The sequence below is a fragment of the Heterocephalus glaber genome, unplaced genomic scaffold, assembly GCF_053883595.1.
Source record: "Heterocephalus glaber isolate CG9 unplaced genomic scaffold, H.glaber_assembly_v1.0 deba00001553, whole genome shotgun sequence".
NCBI lineage: Eukaryota > Metazoa > Chordata > Mammalia > Rodentia > Bathyergidae > Heterocephalus > Heterocephalus glaber.
Genome location: NW_028258344.1, coordinates 30,044,727 through 30,065,941, shown reverse-complemented (window position 1 = coordinate 30,065,941; position 21,215 = coordinate 30,044,727). Strand labels below are relative to the sequence as shown.

At 37.1% G+C, this 21,215-nt stretch overlaps 1 protein-coding gene and 1 long non-coding RNA gene across 2 annotated transcripts in view; one reads left to right on the top strand and one right to left on the bottom strand.

Annotated features, from left to right (window-relative positions):
- The window catches only part of Cngb3 (cyclic nucleotide gated channel subunit beta 3), a 162,505-nt gene that overhangs the window by 66,737 nt on the left and 74,553 nt on the right, over nt 1-21,215 (top strand). Inside the window, exons 4-8 of the mRNA XM_087190558.1 lie at nt 7,974-8,116; nt 10,072-10,224; nt 11,088-11,296; nt 18,030-18,080; nt 20,885-20,971. Coding sequence (XP_087046684.1) covers nt 7,974-8,116; nt 10,072-10,224; nt 11,088-11,296; nt 18,030-18,080; nt 20,885-20,971 — 643 coding nt within the window. The remainder of the gene's footprint in view (nt 1-7,973; nt 8,117-10,071; nt 10,225-11,087; nt 11,297-18,029; nt 18,081-20,884; nt 20,972-21,215) is intronic.
- Nucleotides 1-21,215, bottom strand: part of LOC110348540 (uncharacterized) — a 188,845-nt gene that overhangs the window by 148,558 nt on the left and 19,072 nt on the right. Inside the window, exons 2-3 of the long non-coding RNA XR_015442764.1 lie at nt 16,494-16,666; nt 12,760-12,827 (exon numbers count right to left, since the gene is read on the bottom strand). This is a non-coding gene — a long non-coding RNA (uncharacterized LOC110348540). The remainder of the gene's footprint in view (nt 1-12,759; nt 12,828-16,493; nt 16,667-21,215) is intronic.

Genomic DNA, 21,215 nt, shown 5'->3' with positions numbered 1-21,215 from the left:
CTCTAAAATACAAACTTATCCTCCCAAACTCCTCATTTGCTTTATAGTCTTCACTGGCTCCTCTTTGAAGTTTGATGTCCAAACTCCCTAAGCAAATCATGTAGGACCATCATACTTCCCCATGCCAAGTTCAATGAGACCATAGTACCTTGTTTGTATCCTTAGTATTTAATGTTAGCTATTAATTTTCATCTTCATTAAACTATGAAAATCTATGGGACAAGTCTCTAACTCATCTATATTTGCTGTGTATAGAGTATATGCTTAATAATTGCTTGATGACTGGACTTCTAAGCATACTAAAATTTTAATAATCAATTTATGAAATTACATACCATATGATATCACATAAAGAGACATAATTGTTGTTTCTATGTATCCATTAAGAAATAAATTTAAAATATTAAGATGTATGAAAAAGAATAAGTGAGATGAAGTCTATGACCATTCTTATCAGAAAAAAATTATTCTGTTTTTATGGACTTAGTGTTCACCTATTTCTTTATTGTCTTAAATGTATCTAACTTTGTTTCATTATAGCTCAGTCTTCACTATTCTTTTTTTTTTTGTTAAATTCTTTTATTGGTACATTTTAGGTATACAACACAATTACATTTCTCATTGGGAATTGTACCTTTATATAATGCATCTTGGTTCTTCTTTTTTCCCCATTCCTAGCACACCCTTCACGCCCTCCACTCTTCCCTATTTACAAAGACTTTATTTCCATTTTTTCCATTTCTCAGCATTTTTCCTTTCCCTCCTTTCCTTTCCCCTGTCCCTCCCACTACCCCTACCCCTTTGGACCTTTTCTTCCTATTTTGCATTTTCGATTATTCATTCTAATCATTGGTACATTTTAGGTATACAATATAATGACATTCATCATTGGAAAGTTGCACCTTTATATAGTCTCTCTTGGTTCTTATTTTTCACCCTTGCCCAGCCCTCCCTTCAACCCCTCCATTCCACCCTATTTACAAAGATTTTGTTCCTATTTTTCCATTTTCTCATATTAATCCCATTCCCTTCTATCCTTTCCCCAGCCCTCCCACTTCCTTCCCCTTTGCCCCTTGTCTTCCTATTTCACATTACCTATTATACATTTTAGTCCTTATTTATACTTTCAGTTTCTCACACCAGAGAAACTATTCGGTATTTATACATGTGTGTCCTATTTATTTCACCTAAGAGTATCACCTCAATGTGAGTCCACTTAGCTATAAATGTCTCTAATTTCTCATTTTTTATGGCTGAGTAGTACTCCATTTTATAAAAAAACCACATTTTCTTTATCCAGTCTCCAGTTGATGGGCATTTGGGCTGTTTCCAAGTTTTAGCTATCACAAACTGTGCTGCTATGTACATGGGCACACATATATCACTGTGGTATGATTCTTTGAATTCTTTGGGGAAGATCCCCAGCAGTGGAATAGCGGGGTCAAATGGGACTTCCAGTCCTAGTTCTTTGAGGTATCTCCATACTGATTTCCACAGTGCTTGCACCAGTCTACACTCCCACCAGCAGTGGAGAAGGGTTCCTTTTTCCACACAGCCCCACCAGCATTTGTTATGGGTTGATTTCATGATAGAATCCATTCTTTCTGGGGTGAGGTGGAATCTCAGCGTTGTTTTCCTTGGCATCTCTCGAATGACCAGTGATGTTGAACATTTATTCATGTATTTATTTGCTATTTCTAGTTCTTTGTCTGAGAAATGTCTGTTCATCTCAGATGCCCATTTTTGGATTGGGTCTTTAAATTTGGGAGGTCTGATCTTTTTAAGTTCTTTATAAATTCTAGATAGTAGACCTTTGTTTGAGGAAAAGCAGGTGAAGATTTTTTTCCCACATTGTGGGCTGTCTCTTCACACTGCTGGTGGTTTCTCTTGCTGTGCAGAGCTTTTTAATAAGAAGAGATCCCACTTGTTGATTGTTTGTGCTAGTTCATGGGCAACTGAGGTTTTGTTCATAAAATCTTTTCCTACACCGATGTCTTCAAGAGTTCTACCTAACCTCTGTTCCAATGGGTTCAGAGTTTCTATTTTAATATTTAGATCTTTAATACATTTTGATTTTAGTTTAGTGCATGGTGAGAGATATAGGTCTAGTTTTAATCTTTGGCAAGTTGAAGCCCAATTTTTCCAGCACCATTTATTAAAGAGGCTATCTTTCCTCTAGTGAGGGTGTTTGGCTCCTTTATTGAAGATGAGATGGCTGAGTGTGTCTGGAGTTGTTTCTGCATCTTCTAATCTGTTCCACTGGTCCTCAAGTCTGTTTCTTTGCCAGTACCATGCTGTTTTTATCACAGTAGCTTTGTAGTAGAGTTTCAGGTTGGGGATTGTGATACCCCCTGCTATGTCTCTGTTACCTAGAATTGCTTTTGCTATTCTGGGTCTCTTCTTGTTCCAAATGAATTTTTGGATTGTTTTCTTGAGGTCTATGAAGTATGCTGCTGGGATCTCAATTGGAATTGCATTAAATCTATATAGCAGTTTTGGAAGTATGGCCATTTTCACTATATTAATCCTTCCTACCCAAGAGCAGGGGATGTCTGTCCATTTTCTGATATCATCTTCAATGTCTCTTTTCAGAGTGCTATAGTTTTCAGAGAAGAGGTCTTTGATTTCTTTTGTTAGGTTGATTCCTATGTATTTCAGTTTTTTGGATGCTATTGTGAAAGGAACTATTTGCTCTATTTCTCTCTCAGTGAGCCAGTCATTGGTGTAGAGGAAAGTTACTGATTTTTGTGCATTGACCTTGTAACCAGCTACTTGACTGAATTTGGTTATTAAGTCTAGAAGACTTTTGGTGGAGTTCTTGGGGTCTACTATATACAGTATCATGTCATCTGCAAATAATGACAATTTGACTTCTTCATTTCCTATCTTTATTCCTTTAATTTCTTTCTCTTGTCTAATTGCCATGGCTAATGTTTCCAGAACTATATTGAACAAGAGTGGTGATAGTGGACATCCTTGTCTTGTTCCTGATTTTAGTGTGAAGGATTTCAGTTTTTGACCATTTAGTATGATATTGACTGTTGGTTTTTCATAGATAGCTTTTATCAGTTTGAGGTAGAGACCATCTATTCCAATTTTTTGTAGGGTTTTTATCATAAATGCATGTTGGATTTTGTCAAATGCTTTTTCTGCATCTATGGAGATAATCATATGGTTTTTGTCCTTGGCTCTATTGATATAGTGTGATATTACACTGATTGATTTGCATATGTTGAACTATCCCTGCATCCCTGGGATGAATCCCACTTGATCGGGGTGTATGATCTTCTTGATGATCTTCTGCATTCTATTTGCCAGTATCTTATTAAGGATTTTTGCATCTATGTTCATTAGTGAGATTGGCCTATGGTTCTCCATTTCAGTTGGGTCGTTCTCTGCTTTGGGGATCAAGGTGATGCTTGCTTCCAGGAATGAATTGGGGAGTATTGCTTCCCTTTCAATTTCATTGAAGAGTTTAAACAGTAGTGGCAGCAGTTCCTCTCTAAATGTCTTGTAGAATTCAGCAGTGAAGCCATCAGGGCCCAGGCTTTTCTTAGTTGATAAGTTGTTAATCACATTTTCAATTTCATTGCTTGATACTGGGTTGTTTAGAATTTTTAGGTCTTCTTTGTTCAACTTTTGTAATTCATATGTATCTAGGAATCTGTCCATTTCTTCTGTGTTTTCCATCTTATCGGAGTATAGGTTCTGGAAGTAGGTATTGATGATCCTCTGGATTTCTTCTGGGTCTGTTGTAATTTCACCCTTTTCATTCCCAATTGCATGGATTTGGCCTTTTCTTTCCTTTTTCTGACAAGATTGGCTAAGGGTTTGTCAATTTTGTTGATTCTTTCGAAGAACCAACTCTTGCCTTCATTGGTTTTTTGTATCATTCTCTTAGTCTCCATTGCATTGATTTCTCCTCTGATCTTTATAATTTCCTCCCTTGTAGGAGCTCTGGGGTTGTACTGCTCTTCTTTTTCTAGAAGCTTGTGGTGTAGCATCAGGTTGTTTAATTGGGCTCATTCTGTTTTCCTAATGTGCATATTCACTGCTATGAATTTCCCTCATAAGACCGCTCTCATTGTGTCCCATAGATTCCAATATGTTGTATTGTCATTGCCATTTAATTGAAGGAACTGTCTGATTTCTTCTTTAATTTCCTCTGTGACCCATTAGTTATTCAGAAGTGTATTGTTCAATTTCCACATGTTTATGAAATTTTTCCAGTTTCTTTTGCTATGGATCTCCAATTTCATTGCACTATGGTCTGATAATATACAGGGGATAACTTCAGTTCCTTTGCACTTACTTAAACATGTTCTATGTGTGAGTATGTGGCCTATTTTGGAGAATGACCCATGTGCAGCTGAGAAGAATGTGTATTCTGATTTTGTGGGGTGGAAGACTCTATAAACATCTGTTAAGTTCATTTGTTCAAGAGTTCAATTGAGTTCTAGTATTTCATTACTTATTTTTAGTCTATTTAATCTATCTATTTGTGACAGTGGTGTGTTGAGGTCCCCCACTACAATTGTATTAGTGCATATATGGCTTTTCCTGTCCATTAGTATTTGTTTTATATAGTTGGGCACACTAGTGTTTGGTGCATAGATATTTATGATTGTCATCTCTTCCTCTTGGATTCTTCCCTTTACAAGGATGTAGTGTCCTTCTTTGTCTGTCTTCATCAGTGTTGGTTTGAAATCTACTTGATCTGCAAAGAGGATACCTACTCCTGCTTTTTTTTTGGTTCCCATTACATGGAGTATTGTTTTCCACCCTTTAACTTTCAGTCTATGAGTTTCCTTTTGAATTCAGTGTGGTTCTTGTATGTAACATATTGTTGGATTTAGCTTCTTGACCCATTCTGCCAGTCTGTTTCTTTTGATTGGTGAATTGAGACCATTAACATTGATGGTTATAACTGAAACGTATTGACTTGTCATTGCCATGACTTTTTCTTTTTGTTGCGTTCTCCCCCTTTACATTTAATTTCTTGTCATGCCAGATGGGTTCATTCTGCTTTGCTTCCTGGGGTTGTGATCCTCATTGTCTGTTCCTAGGATATTGTGTAAAATTCTTTGGAGTGCTGGTTTGGTATTCACGAAGTTCCTAAGGTGCTCTTTGTCATGAAAGTATCTTATTTCTCCATCAATTTTGAAAGATAGCTTTGCAGGGTACATCAATCTGGGTTGGAGGCTGTTTTCTTTTAGGGCTGGGAATATGTCACTCCAAGCTCTTCTTGCCTTGATGGTTTGTGTTGAGAAGTCTGTTGTGATTCTTATGGGCTTTCCTTTGTATGTGATTTGTTTCTTTTCTCTAACTGCTTGTAGAACTTTGTTCTTCTGTTGAGTTCCTGGAATTTTAACAATTATATGCCTATGTGTAGATTTTTTTTGATCAAGGCTTTTTGGTGTCCTATATGCCTCCATTATATGTATGTCAAGTTCTTTTCCCCTGCTTGGGAAGTTTTCTCCCATTACTTCTGCGAAGAGTTTTTTTTTATGTCATCTCCACTCTCTCCTGTTTCCTCATTGACTCCAATCAGTCTTATGTTATTCTTCTTTGCATTGTCTAGCAGCTGCTGGATTGATTTCTCATGTTCCCTTATAATTTTGAAGGAATTTTTCTTTTCCTGGTCATTAATTGCAATCTTATCTTCTGTATCTGAAATTCTGTCCTCACATTGGCTCATTCTGCTGTGTAGACTTTCAATGGAGTTTTTCATCTCCTGGAAATCTATTTGCATGTGTTTTATGGATTCCATTTGTTTCCTATGTTGGGATTCCTTCATGTTCCTCAGCTCCTCTCTAGATTTATTAATCATGTCTTGCACTAGGAGCACAATCTCTGCTGTTATCTGAGAAATTATTTCTGATTTCATTTTTTCCAGTCCCCCTTTTGTCGCCAGTTCAGTGGGTCCAGGTGGTTGAGTATCAGAGTGTTCCACCTCATTTCCCTTTGGGGTTGCTGTAGGTGATCTGGAAGTCTGGTTTTGAGACTTATTTTTGTGTTTTCTCATTTCGATTGGGGAGGCAGAGGTGTGCTGTTGGCACCCGTGAGGATCACCTTCTCTGAGCTGGGAGAGGTGGGACAGGGGCTAGGAGCAGCAGGAGGGATGGTGGCCAGGAAGCCCCTTCCTCTGGAATAGGAGCAGTAGGATGGCAGCTCCAAAGCCCCTACCTCTGGGCCAGGAGTGGCTGGAGGGACGGTGGCCCAGAAGCCCCTTCCTCTGGGCTTGGAGTAGCGGGAGGGATGGTGGTCAGGAAGCCCCTTCCTCTGGACCAGGAGCAGTAGGACGGTGGCTCAGAAGCCCCTATGTCTGGGCCAGGAGTGGCGGGAGGGATGGTGGCCCAGAAGCCTCTGGGCTGGGAGCAGCGGGACAGAAGGCGGTCCAAAAGCCCTTTCCTCTGGGCTGGGAGCAGCAGGAGGGATGGTGGCCAGGAAGCCCCTTCCTTTGGAGCAGGAGCAGTGGGACGGTGGCTCAGAAGCCCCTGTGTCTGCGCCAGGAGTGGCAGGACCCAGTACCATGGTCTGGTGGACTGGTGGTCTGGTGTCCTCTGCACCTTTGTAGTTTGGAACCAGGTGGCTGTACAGAGGAGCGGGGCGGGGGTGGGGGGTGGGGGTGTCCAGTGGATTGCTGCCGGGGTGTGGGCTGATTTGGCATGTTCCTCACGACTCGTGACCTCGGTAGGGCGTCTGCAGACCTGTCTTCACTATTCTTAAGCAGGCTTATATACATGATTAAATGAAAAATCTTTATGCTGAGACTGGACCTTTGACCTTCTAAAGAGGTATAAATCATGATAATCAGAATAGAAGAGATAAAAACACTAATAGTCTAGTGATCTATAAACAGTTACAGATGTGATATATCTGAGGACCAAGAAGGGAACATGTTCACAAATAGGAACTTACACCACTGTGCTCTTCATTGCAATGTCCAGGCTACTCAGTTTCACTGTGAATCCCATGGAAATGAGGCAGGGAGGTGGAAAGGGAATTAATTCGTGACTGTGAGGAAATGAAAATGGAAGGAGCCTATATGGACCCATGAAGATCCAGGTTGAGACATCAGAAGGAAGACAGACAGTGAGAGCTCTGAGAGGAAGCAGGAAGAAAATTCAGATCTTTATGAAATGAACAAGTTTATACCCTATGCCTTGAACCAGTCTGTTTGTATGCTTTCTCATGAGGAAAATTCATTAAAACACACTATCTGTATCTTTTTCTATTGCTGCATAATAAATTACCACAAATTCAGTGGTTTAAACAGCACCTATTTATTAGCTCACAGTTCCATACATCAGAAGGTGGGCTTGACTGGGTTCTCTGCGTAAAGTCTCACAAGGCTGAAATCCAAGTGTCAGCCAGCCCCGCGAAGGCTTTTATTTGTAGATTTTGGAGAGGGATTTACTTCGCAAACTATTCAAGTTATGGCAAAGATTAATTCCTGGGGAATATGGACTGTGACCCTTATTTTCTTGCTGTCAATTAGCCAGGGGATGAGCTCAGCCTGGCAAAAACTGCACAAGGCCTGGCTGGGGATCTAGCTCAGTGATTCCGCCGCTTGCCTCGGAAGCGCAAGGACCTGAGTTTGAGCCCCGGTACCAAAAAAAAAAAACTGCATAAGGCCTCTAACAGGCTGAGAGTGATTCCCAGCTAGCTGATAACAAGAAAACAGGGATGTCAGTCGTACAACACTAGGAATTTCTTCTAGTAATACAATTTAATGACAGAACCACAGCCATCGTGATCCAATATTGTCAAGAATAATCATTTTTCATTGACAAATCTATATTCTACCATAACATTTTCCATTAAATTTTAATCTTTGAATTGTTCTCTGCAATTGAAAGAAGAGGAAATTAATAATCTTGATTATAGAAGGAAGGTGAAAAATAATCTATCCCTCCCCTATAAGTATCTCCTCATAGGCCCATCTCTATCTGCTCTTTTCTCTCATTTAGCCCACTTGGAGTCCCTGTTATAAATGAGTATGCTGATGCCCAGCTCCACAACCTGATGAAAAAAATGCATCAGAGAACAGCTCTCTACAAAAGAAAGTTGATAGAGAGAGAAATATCCTTGCCAGAAGACAGCCCACACACTGGTAAGCACTGTTCCCACAAAATACTGGGAAAGGGGAGTTATGAGAGGACACGTATTTTGCAAATTATTCAGTTTGAGTCCCTGATGGAAACCACCCTGAGCAAGCTACAAATTCATAAATTGGCTTTTCATAGTAAAAGTCTGTGTCTGCCTATTATCCCACAATGGCTTGCCTGAAGAGCCAGCAGTTAGTATGTGGGGAAGGAATGACTCCCCACACCACTGGTCACAGCAGAGGTCTCAGTGATCCATCATGCTGTGACATCTTGGATGGCAAGACAATGATCCAGCTAAGGGCAACATGACTCATTCACGAAACTTCTATGGAGGCAGAAATTAATCTATGGGAAAAAACAAATTTCCCATTAATCCGTGGTCTGTTTCTACTAGAATGTCTTGTTCCCTTGTTGCTAGGACCCTGCTTGTGTCAGTGCTCTCCACTGCATTGTTCCCTGCACCACCCCTTGGCCCTTCAAGAAGTTGTATGTTCAATAAATAGTGGCAATGGGCCGGGGATTTAGCTCAGTTGTTTCAGCACCTGCTGCCCAAGTGCAAGGACCCGAGTTCGATCTCCAGTACCAAAAATAAATAAATAAATAGTGACAAGCTCCAAGAGACAGTGTCTTAGCCTGGTAAGAGCTTTGACCATCCTGGGCCCCCCATTTATGAATTAAGATCTTAACTTGTCTTTTATTATCCTTTCACTGTACCCTTGGTCAGGTGATTGGAGATCTGATCAGCCTCTAATAGGTCCCCCAGAATAGATCTTCAGACAATGATTAGGTATAAACTGTTTATTTTGAGAGTGATCCAAAAAGGTGAAAGTGACAAGGGCAACAGATAGGGAGTTAAGACAAAGATGTATTAATAAGATCATGGGGAGGGGGCCACTCGGGTATCGATGTAGTAGAAAAATTGTATGGCCCAAACCTAAGAATTATCCTAATAAAAGAGAATACAGCTAGTTGCTACTAGGCCATGCTGTTATCTTCCCAGCATTTTAGGCAACTTCTCCAGAAAACTCAGAGAGAAACACAGGAAGCCCTCCACAGCTGACCTTCAGGCCCAGGCTACATATGTGAACCACCCACAGAAGCCTTCTATAGCAAGTTTTAATGTGGACAATAATTAAGAATACCTATAATATACATGGTATACATCATGAAAATACAAGAATACTACTCGAATATCCAACAGAGCAAAGGACATCAAAAGGCAATTATATAAGAGGAGGGACAACTATAAACCTTTCTAAAAATTATAGAAATGTATTTATGAAAAATAATAAGAACAATTAAGTTGAGCACAAAAGTTATATGTGCTCTGATCACATCTATGTAAAGTATGTATGCATTAAAATAAGAGAAGAAAATCTAATTGTTTAATAACAGATAAATCCAAATCAAGTAGGATAGTTGAGGGTTTCCTTATAGTTCTATATAAAGTTGTAATTTCAAAATGAACTAGGTATTGCATAGTTTCTTTTTAAAGAGGTGACCCTGTAATAAATCGTAGATTGACAAAGGTATATTGAAAAGATTATGTTGAGTTTTATTTACCCAGTGCTTGAAGGATATACTTGAAGAACATATTTTAATATAAAATTTAAACCTAGTGGGTGGCATACGTTTGTTCTGTGATGCCTTATTAATGAGTTTTAAACTTGTGTATTTCTCAAATTCCAGTGTTTTCATTACCTCAAGATTTTAATATATGTCACTGTATATATTTAAGGTGCACAACATAATGTCCTGATATACATATAGTGAAATAAATATCACTATTTTAAACATGAGAGTTTTGTCTAATTTGCCTGTATTGAGAAGGGAAAGATTTTCAAATATTGTGCCTCCATCAAATCTAAGCTTTTTGCTCATTAAGCTAACTTATGTTAACTTAAACTGTTATAAATGTTCCCTCTTTTTTTGTTGTTCCCTCTTTATTTTTCCTTTAAAGCAAAGCCCATAATGGCACCATCAACACAAGAAAGCAATTCTAATCTTAAAAATGAGCACCACGATGGCATATTGCATTGGCGATTCCAGAAGTTGCCTCTGACAAAATATCTGAAGAGAATGAGACTTCCAAGAAGCATAGATTCACACACAGGTACCAGCAAGGGACATCTCATTGGGAGGGCTGGCTTTCACCAAAAACCCTTGTGACCTGAAGTTACAGATAGATTCTGGTTTCCCTAGCCCATTTGCTGAATCTGTCGAGAAAGTGGAATTTAAACTATGTAGTATGCAAAGGATTGTTCCTCCTCTCGGGTGAAGATGAGAGAGAAAATATCCCTGCCTATTTGTCAAAGTCAGCCTAGGGCTTGTCCTATCCCTAATTACCTTTATAAAGAAGGCCCCAAAGCACTCAGCAATATGCATACTGACAAGAAAAAAAAAAGAATCATTGAAAAGTGTTCGTCTTCTTCCATGGTTTCTCGCTATTAATTATTCTAATCAAAACAAATTCCCTCTCAGGGCCTCCTGCGCAAAGGAAGTCAGTATGAGAAGGGACATGGACCCTAATGGGCTGGTTCTCTGCTCTCCCCACTCAATGGTGGACACCATCTGGGAGGATTTGGCCTTTTTCCCTCTGCCCTCAAGCCTGCAGCTTAACTCCTGAAAAGCCAGAGACCTAGTGCTAAAGTGAGGCTTCAGCAAGGTCTCCCAGAATTTTCTTGGGTCTCCATTTGCCTGAATCAAAATGGTGCAGTTACCCATTGGGCCAGATTCAGTGTGGCCAAGAGACAGGAAGGAAACACTCTTGCAGTGTTGATGAGATCACTTTCTATCCCTTATTAGTACAATGCTTCCCACTCTGGAGGCAGAATTGTATTGAATGTTTATTACAGCCCCTTATTACAAGTTGCTTATATCCAAAGGGCAGTGTCTCAATTTGACCATCCTAAGCAAGAGACTTCTTTTCATGTTTGTTCCATGCTATTTGGATGACTCTAGTTGCTGTTTTTCTAGATCGACTCTATCTCCTGTGGCTCTTGCTTGTCACCATTGCGTATAACTGGAACTGCTGGCTGATACCGCTGCGTGTGGTCTTTCCATATCAAACACCAGACAACACACACTACTGGCTTATTACAGACATCATATGTGATATCATTTACCTTTGTGATATGCTATTAATCCAGCCCAGACTCAAGTTCATAAGAGGAGGAGAAATAATAGTAAGTGGAAATTGGGAAAAGACATTGACAAATGAATAATACCTAATTTGTACAACAAAAAATAAATTAACATTTTTAATTTAATGTTTAACTGGCTCTGCATAAATAGGTCATTAATAATAGGAAACCATCAGTAAGAAGATTTATAATGATGATAAAATAACAACAAAGCAACCATTGAGTGCTCACTATATGCTGAAGAAAACACATCTCCACATGCCTTAGTTTCTTCATCTCTAAGAGGGGAATGCGAAACAGTACCTTCATGATATTAACAGCACACTTAAACTAATGCATGTCACCTACCTAAAGCCGTGCCTGGTGCCTAGTGAGCATTAAATGTCACCAAATACTATTTTTCCCATTGATTTATTTATAAAGTCTCAATCTTTTAATGACACTATGAAAAAGATGCTATTAACCCCATTTAGAAATGAATAAACTGCTGTTTGGAGTCAGTAGATGACTTGCTCGAGGCACAAAACTAGAAAGCAGCAGAGGCAGGATTGAAACCCAGCCTTTGCCTCCAAAATCAGGCTAGTCCAAGTCAGCAAGTTTTTAAAAATTTGTTAATACTTAAAGATACAAAATGCTTGCCAAGCCTGAAATGTCAAAACTATGCACATATTTTACCTCAGCGATATCTTTAAAATGTATAAATTATGAATACCAAAAAAGGTCATTTAATATATTCCTCCAATCATCAGTTAGTGAAGCCCTTGCTTCCTATTACATTAGTCTGTCACCATTTCAGTTTTTTTTTAATAGAGCAATATTATTTCATTCATTATAGCCCAATCTTCTATGGAAAAAACCTGATGCTGTGAGAAAACATTAAACTATAATTCATTTAAGACACAGGCTATATCTTGTATCATTACATAGTCAGCACTGCATACAGTGTAGGCATGTTCTACAGAAGTCAAGCAAAAAAAGTCTCAGACCTGGGCACTTTGGAAAAACCTATCTTATGAAGTCAAGCTGATATGATCCTTTTAATCAGTGTAAATTCACTGTACTCTACAATATAGTAGACACTAGTCACATGTGTCTCTGCAAATTTAAACTTTAATTAATTACAACTAAAATTCACATTTTTCATCTACACTATGCATATTTCCACTGTTCCTATTAGGCGGTGCAGAAGATTCCCACCATTGTGAAACGTGCTGTGGGAAAGTTCTGTAAGGGACTGAAAGTGCAGGAAGGGGCTGAGCAAGCAATGGGCTCTCAGTATCTCTATCAAGAGAGCCAAGCCACAGGAGAGGAAAGCATACACCTTGCCAGCATGTATAAATCACAAGCACACAGACAATCACCATGGTTGTTCTATTTTTTTAACGAATATCATATCTGCTGGTCTATCTTCTTTTCTTTAGTGGCTTTTCCAGATTCATCACAACCCATTTCTCATAGTCAAGTGCAGTTGATTTCTGACCTATCTCAGAAATTAGCATTCTTACCCATAAGAGAAAGTATCTTCTCCTGGATTTATTCTCAGTGTCAGAATTTCATAGTTAATCCAGTTAATCTAAGACAGAAACAGAAAAATATGTTTTTGCAAATACATGCAAAATATGTTTTTGCAAGTACATGCCTAAATCATACAGCATCTACTAGTTTGCCCCTTCACTAGTTAACCTCCAGAATGCTTCCTTTTTGCCTGTCACCCTTTGCTGACCTCCTTCTCACAAGTCACAACAAGGGCTTCTGGTGTCACAAGAGGAAGAACAGACTGACTTGAGTGTACACAACTTGGGCTCATGTGTACTTTTGGAGAAGAACCATTGGTTCCTTTACCTTCTGTATATTTTCCTTTGAATCTCTAGATTTTACATTATCAAACAAAGCTGAAAGGAATATTTTGACTCATTTTTTTCTTTTTTAAATTTTATTTTTGGGGTGGCATCCCCTACATTCAAAATCTTTCTTGGAAAGAAATCCTAAAGGCAAGAGCCAAAGCTATGGCAAAAATCTACTCAAAATTCTCCTTGTGTAGACTGGAGCTTTAGTTAACTCACCAGCACTGTCCCCAGAGCTGGCTGGCAGCTTGATAAATGATCTTGAGGGTGCACAAACAAGAAGTAAACAACACCCAAAAAAAGAGCACTAATTTCAACCTCCATTAGATGTACAAAGGGGGAGAAAATCAATACTTGACAAATGGAAAATGACAAAATCGGTAAAGAGAGACTTTTATTTTCAATTTTCTAAGAGGCCTTTACACACAATGAGTGTTAAAACCAAGAAAAATAACCAATAAAAACACATTCAAAGGGCTTTATTTAAAATGCATTATCGCAAACTACAAATACAGAGCAGAAACTAATTGGTTTGTTTGTTCAGAAAATGTTTAATGGTTTCTTTAATTTAGAGTAGGTGGTTTCAGCATGTGAAACTTGATTACATTTTGTTACAAAGATTGCACACACTGAGGCTCTAGTCTAAATGTCCCACTACACTGTCTATGTTATCCTTGGTGGACACCATCAAATTATTCATTTATTTATTCAGCAAACATTTATTAAATGCCTACAGTTACCAAGTAAGTATACTACCAGCTTTATTTTTACACTATACTGCAATTATTTAATTTTACACTATACTACAATTAGAAAATGGAAGTACAAGAGGTGCTAATAGTCTCAATAGATAGAATTAGGGAGGTTCACAAGTTTTTCTACATTTATTTATAGCATCTTTCTTCTGAAAGTGGTGCTACGCAGGGAACAGAATTTTGAACATAAAACCGACAAAAATTTCTCTTGTGTATAATTTCCCTTATACATGGTAGAAATCAAATTGAAAATGGCAGTGGGAACTATTTATATATGAGACATCTCCACGACCCCTGGTGGCTAAACCTATCAATGGCAAGGATCCCTGGACACTTTCAACACCAGCTAGTGACAGTGTCAATTATTAACCCTCCTGTGATAGTCCGCTGCTTTCAGCACTTATCTTCACAAGCACTGTTTGTAAACTGACCTGAAAACATTAACCACTCCTTTCTCTGTATCCCACATGCTTTACTCACATTTGTGTCGCTCAATTTTGTTAAATAAATACTAGCCTAATTATCATATAGCAGAAACAGATTAGTGTCAAATTTCACTTCTTAAATGTATTAACAGCATTGTTTGAAAACACTAAACTTACTCTCTCACTGTACATTTCCTTTTTTACACACCAACAGGGAATAATAGCCACCTTATAAATCTATTTTGATTTAATAAGACAGTATGCACAGTAGCCATGTAGAAGATGCTCAGGAATGAATTAAATGGATGGATATCCACAAATTTTTCTTTTTGTCTCCTATTTATATATGTAGCTCTCTTTCTTACTTGGTAGTAAGTTTCTTGGAAGCAAGGACAGTACTTGATTAATTTCCCTTTCTAACCTGGGGACTCATATACCCAGGATATGTTTGTAGGAATGAATGAAGGATAATATTGATTCAAGGATTTTCTTTCCTTACATAATTACTTAGTCTGCATTACGGTTGTTTCAGATGGTATTCTTTTTGAAATATTTGTTCCATCTGTTCCATGTAGAGTTACAGAATTGTTTGTCAGCAGAAGTGAATTATAAGTAAATATACTAACATCTGAATAGAGCTTCTTCAAAAACTGTTGAAAAGGGATTTAGTGCAATTAGCATATCCTGCCTAAAGTAAGGCTGCCCTGAAGAAATGTTGCCTGCATAATGAGGAGGCTTAAAAGACAGAGAGAGCATTAAGTATGGTGACATTTTAAAAATAAGTACCTAATTGTTACTGGTAAGTACACTGATCCTTCTAGGCTAATGATCCCAAATTTATTTAGTGCTCTAAAGAAAAGGGATTTTAAAATCACTAGATGATGGCACTTTCTCTTAATCTAACAAGTTTTTAGTTGGATTTACATTTATTCAATCATAGGACAACTCTGAAAACAAAGGGATAAATGTACTTAAAACATTCTTCCTGGATGAAGGGAGGATGCAGTATTTTAACTTGCTCCTCAAACTGCATCTCTCTATCCTCACATAAGTTTTAAGAGAGCTGATCAATTTTACTCAAGATCAGAACATGACTTACAAGACTATAAATTGAAACCTACTTGTGTGTACCTATTATTATAATAGATGAGCTAGGTAAAAATATTAGAGTCTGTCAGATAGGGCTAAGTCCTCGAGAGGGCCAGGACAAAGGTGAAACATACCACAGCTACACTTCGGCTGAAAACCAGGCCTCAAGATGAAGATAAGATGACCAGACCCACACACTTCTTCAAAAAACTGGGCTTAGTAAAGTATAGATAGGCGTCGACCACTCTGGGGGTGACCAGAGATCTCTGGACCCACAACCTCCTAGGAAAATCCTTGTTCTTTCCATCCACTCTTGCTACGTGACTTGCTTCCCAATTGGACACCACTGCCTAAGTGACTATACTTACAACCTTATTGGATGTTCATGGCTGTGGCGCACATTGTACCTATGTGGGTTTTACCCTATAAAACTTCTCTGTAAAGTGGGGTCCTTGGGCTACCCAGTCAGGCCCCCTCCTGCCCCTCAGGAACTTTCCTATCAATAAATATCTTCCTACTTTTAAGCTCTGTCGTTCCTAGAACTCATTCTTTGATTTCTAGAGAACAAGAACTCGTCATGTCATACAGTTAACAGGTTAGGAGATATATTTCATATTTCATATTTCCCATGACACTATGACTTAGTAAACCATTTCATTCCACAGTGCAAATCATTAAATAAGAACATCTTATTTAATGTGTTTTTTAATGTATTTATATAAAATTTAGTGTGCAAAGGTGGGTAAAAATTATTGACAAAAAAAGGAGGAGAGAAAGTAGAAATTTAGGAATTGAGTAACCAATCTTTCACATTATTCAGCAGTAGCTTAAAACTTCTGAACTTGAACAGCATGTTAGACAACGTTAGACAATGCTGTTTCTATGTGTCCACTTTCTAGCACTTTTATCAACTAGCTAAAAATACACAAAACATTTCTTCTTACATATAACTAAAACATATGAATTTCAATCTAAAATTAACATTAACTCTTTAAAGTCTGAATATTAATATTATTATTAATCTATCTCCATTCATCCATCACATATAATCCATTTGTTGGATACTGACTCTATGCTAGACATTATTAAGAACTGAGGAAACAGAGGTCAAAGATAGGTGTCTTACATAGCTCAGATATGAAGGGAAGACAAACAAAAGGCAAATGGTGGAATTCTATGTTGCAAATCATGACAAAGGTAAGCCTGGGGTGCTATGAGGCTCAGAGTAACCATGTGAATGAAAAGACACTCAGTCCAAGTCTTGACAGACAGGATCGAATTATCTGCATCCTCTTCCCTCTGCAAAAAAAAAAAGAAAGAAAGAAACATCCTCTGACCTCTGGGAACAGCATGGGCAAAGTGTTGAAGTGAGACCCTCTGATGCAGTTGAGGAACTGCTCAATAGAGAGGGTGTGGAAGGCTGCAGGAGGCACCTGAGACTCAGAAAGCAAAGCCTTACCTACTATTTTTTTCTTAAAATCATGTAGAGTCCTAGGATTTAACATAACTAAAGATTGTTAAATACTCTGATTTAGAGAGAACATCTTCTTGTCATCATAAAACAGATAGAGCAGACCAAGAGTTAAGGCAGTTAGAGCATTGCCAACAGGAGAAAATGAACACAAAATTTTAGGAAGAAGAATCTGTAAAGCTTGGTTGCTTGTGAAGAGGGCTGAGAAACAGAGAGTCATCTAGGATCACTAACCAGTGTTGATGAGGATACTTATAGGATTCACAATAGCAGGAGTAGGGTCACATTAGGCTTAAAGGAAACAGAATGATGATTAATCCAGGTTGGGCACCAACAGCAGGAAGGTGTTATAGGTAGAGGTAGACATTCAGTAGGCTTGACATATACAATGGTCTTTGCAATGACAAAAGTGGGTATGATTTCTCAGAAAGTCAGTATAAAGAGGAAAGAGAAGAAAACAAAATCATGGAGCATGTCAGCTTTTACATGGCTAGCCCAAGAGTCCTAGAAGGATGCCCAAAAGCTGGAGTTTAAGAAGTAAAGTGAATGAAGAGTGGTATTTCTGATATTTTGAAGGACAAAGTTATTCCCAAAAATGTCAAACGCTTCAGAAACTTTCACTCATCTCTTCCTCCTTATTCCTTCACCCCCTCAATCAATATGTATTGGACTCTTCAGTATATGCCAGGCACCAAGTATGTACAGGTTATAAATGAAGTCAACCCTGTCTTCAGATAGATTACCCTTTAATCACATAGACTGATTTTAAACAAACTGATTTTGAAGGACATATATGTATTCGTTCAAAGTTTAGTAAGGGCCATACAGGATGCTGAGTACCAGAAAGGGCTCCCTGAATGTGATAATTAGCAGATTATTGTGGGGCTTGGCACTGTTAGTCTTGATGAGATGAAAGAAATGGAAAGAAGCCAAAGTGTCAAAACTTGCCAAGGTTTAAGGATAAATTTGAGGAAGGATTGGGAGTGAAGCAATGTAGGTGACTGTCTTGAGAATCTCAACTAACAAACAATGGGTCAAGGGAGATATTTTGTTTCAAAATGTCCAGAACATATTTATAGGCTGGAATTGAAAGGGTCCAGCAGAAAGAAATAGCTAGCTATAAATATAAGAATAAGAAGTGAAAAAATAATGAAATTAGCTAAAGTTAACTAAAGTATAAATATATTTCAGGTGGATTCAACTGAGCTGAAGAGACACTACAGGAATTCTACAAAATTTCAAGTGGGTGACTTCCAAATAATTTCAAAACTTTTCAAGTAATCTATTACCATTTTGTCTCATTTCTATAAATATATCATCTTCTTTTGTAACAAAAGTTCATAAACATGAGGTTTTATTGAATAATGGGAGACATGAAGTTTTTACAAAGGGTAATTCAATATATGGGTCATTAAGCAGATTGAGTTAGTGCCCACATTTAAATTCTGATTTAAATTCTGATTTAAATGTCAATAATAAAGAAATAGGGGGTGTACTTTGTCTTGTCTACAGAATTCTAGTCTGTCATTCTTGTAGGATGATAGTATAAAAGTCTGCAAAGTTGTTTCTAATTTCAATTTTTTTGTTCATGTAAGCAAAACAAAAAATAGAAGGAAGCAGTTATTTAAATAACACAGTATCTTCCTTTCCTCACATAACAATATAATTTTATGTTTTATTATTCTGATAACTTACAAAATATTTTCTTACCTTTTATTTTTCCTCTTACCACTGAGGAATAGGCAGACAGGGGGTTTTTCAAAGTTATTCAATATGTACGTGTAAATTCTAGCCCCCCACCTTAAGGACAAGTTAGGCACCTCAAATTTTATTATTAAAAAACACAAATCTGGTCTTAGGTTCCAAATGTTCCATATTAGCAATCTTCAGTGATTAAAATTCCATTCAACTGATCTTTATATCCAACTAATTTTCTTTGTAAAGCATAATCATATATTAGATGCATTCATAAAAGATCTACACTACTTTATGAATGTTGCAAAGAGAATAAATATTCTTTGTAAAAGCTACAAAGCACTTTCCAGACTCTTAATACATTATTTATTTGAATTGAATAAGGGCAAAATTAATTTATATGTTTAATTTGTGTTTATTACTGTAAAATTTAACCTGTACTTGTGGTCACTCCTTTTGAATAACCTTAGTACATCCTGCTGTGTTACAGCATTTCATGATAGTTATTTTTTGTACTTGGTTACTCTACTATGAGATTAACTTCTTGTAAACAAAAATAATATCTTACTCCTGTTTCAACTTCAACATGCTTTACACAGTGCCTTGTATGGAGTTTTATGTTAAGTACCAATCAATTCACTTTTCTACAATTCAATAAAAAATGAATCTTTCTCTGTCTACACAAATACATGCCAATGAATTAACATTAAAAATGGCTATTGACAATCTGCATAAAGAAGTCAAGTGGGAAGTTGAGCAACTGGATAGAAAGTAAGTAAAAAAAGATCATTATGATTTAAACCAGAACCTATGAGTTCTGGGGTAGCACTAGTCAGGTCAATAGCCCCATGTTTCTGCTTCCTTATTTATAAGACATTATTTTAGTAAATGTTCTTGAATAACTCTCAACTTGTTACAAATATCTCATGGTTTCTGTTATATTAGAAATCCAAAATATAAGACCAAAATAAAAGATAGATAATAGGAAATAAGAAATAAGAAGATATCTTTTTTTTTTTTTTTTTTTTTTGGTACCAGGGATCGAACTCGGGTCCTTGCGCTTGAGCAGCAGGCGGCAAAACCACTGAGCTAAATCCCCGGCCCCAAGAAGATATCTTTTCACAAAAGGGAAGGGGAGGAAGAGATGGAGAGAGGAAAAGGGGAATGAAAAAAGCATTGAGATGTGATACATGCATGTACCAACTCCTCATGCAGAATGTAATCATTATGTATGGCAAATATGTACTAATAAAAGATAAAAATCAAAAGAGAAATAAATATTTGTATCTGTAGAGATAGCTGTAGGATAAAATAATGAGGTTCTATGATACGATGCAATTTCTAAACCAATACTTTTAGTTATTTCATAATAGCTAATCTGGTTAACTCAAACTACAAGTTCCATTTTTATTCAATAGCAGTTGGCTTTGAAATTGTTACACAATTACCTCAACTGTCATTCATATGTATGGCCTTAAAATATGCTCCTAACTGCTCTTTATTGTCTTAATATAGCTTAAATTTATTTAATGTACCCTATTGTTCAAGACCATATAAAATTTAGTGAAAATAAATAATTATGTTATATAAAAGAATTTCTTTCTGTTATTGTGATCAGGAAAATATGCAGATGTGATGTTATTTCAGAATTATCAGGGTGTGAGAAGGCTAGAATGATTTAAATTCATGACAAATTTTTAAAATCTATGTGTTTAGTTGTAGTTACACAGTACTTTCAATACCTTTCACCATCAGAGTGGCTGATTAATAGTAAACAGAAGGGATTTCTTTCTCTTCCTCTCTCTTAGCCCACATTCTCTGATACTTACACAACAGTTAATTGGTAGCAACATGGTCCACATTAGACATTTGTAGAAAACAGAATAAGGTAGATGAGCCACACCAATTTACTCTACTCTGAACATTGGAGAATTGGCTGGAATATAAAAATATATCACTTCAATGAACATGCATTGGTTTTAAACATAATCAAAAATGGACTTGATGTTTAGTTCCAGAGTCTCATGTTTAAAATACTATTAATATTTATTTTAACATTAACAAACATGTAATCACTGAAGTGTGTGTGATAGCTCCACAAAAACCTCAGTAAATGTAGTGCCTAAGGAGAGATCAGATGTATGAAGGTGGAAATGAAATACATTGCCAGCAGGCTTTAAAATAATATTCTTATTTTCACGGTGCTAACACACCTTCAATGGCACCATGCATATTTAACAACAAATAATTCATTATGACTGACCAACTTCTACATTCATTTGGTATAAATCCATCAATATCCTCCAGAAGGATGTAACCATAACATGATTGTTAATGTGTTTTCCTAACAGTTGGATATGGCATCAATCATACCATTTGATGTTTTCTACCTCTTCCTTGGATACAATCCAATATTTAGAACAAATAGGATATTGAAGGTAAGGTAACTATATGTAAATACCTTATAATAATGGAAATCTTGAAGCAATTTAAAATATCCTAAAATTACCAATATTCCTAATCTTTTCCAAACTGTTCTCCCTTTTTCTGCCTTCATCAGCGCTATAAATTTTTTAAATGAATGAAAGAAAAAATGTCATTGCTTCTCCTGATGGAAATTGATGCGGTTTGCTTTTATTATTCTATTTCACAACATGAATTTTTATATTCCAAAATAGAAAT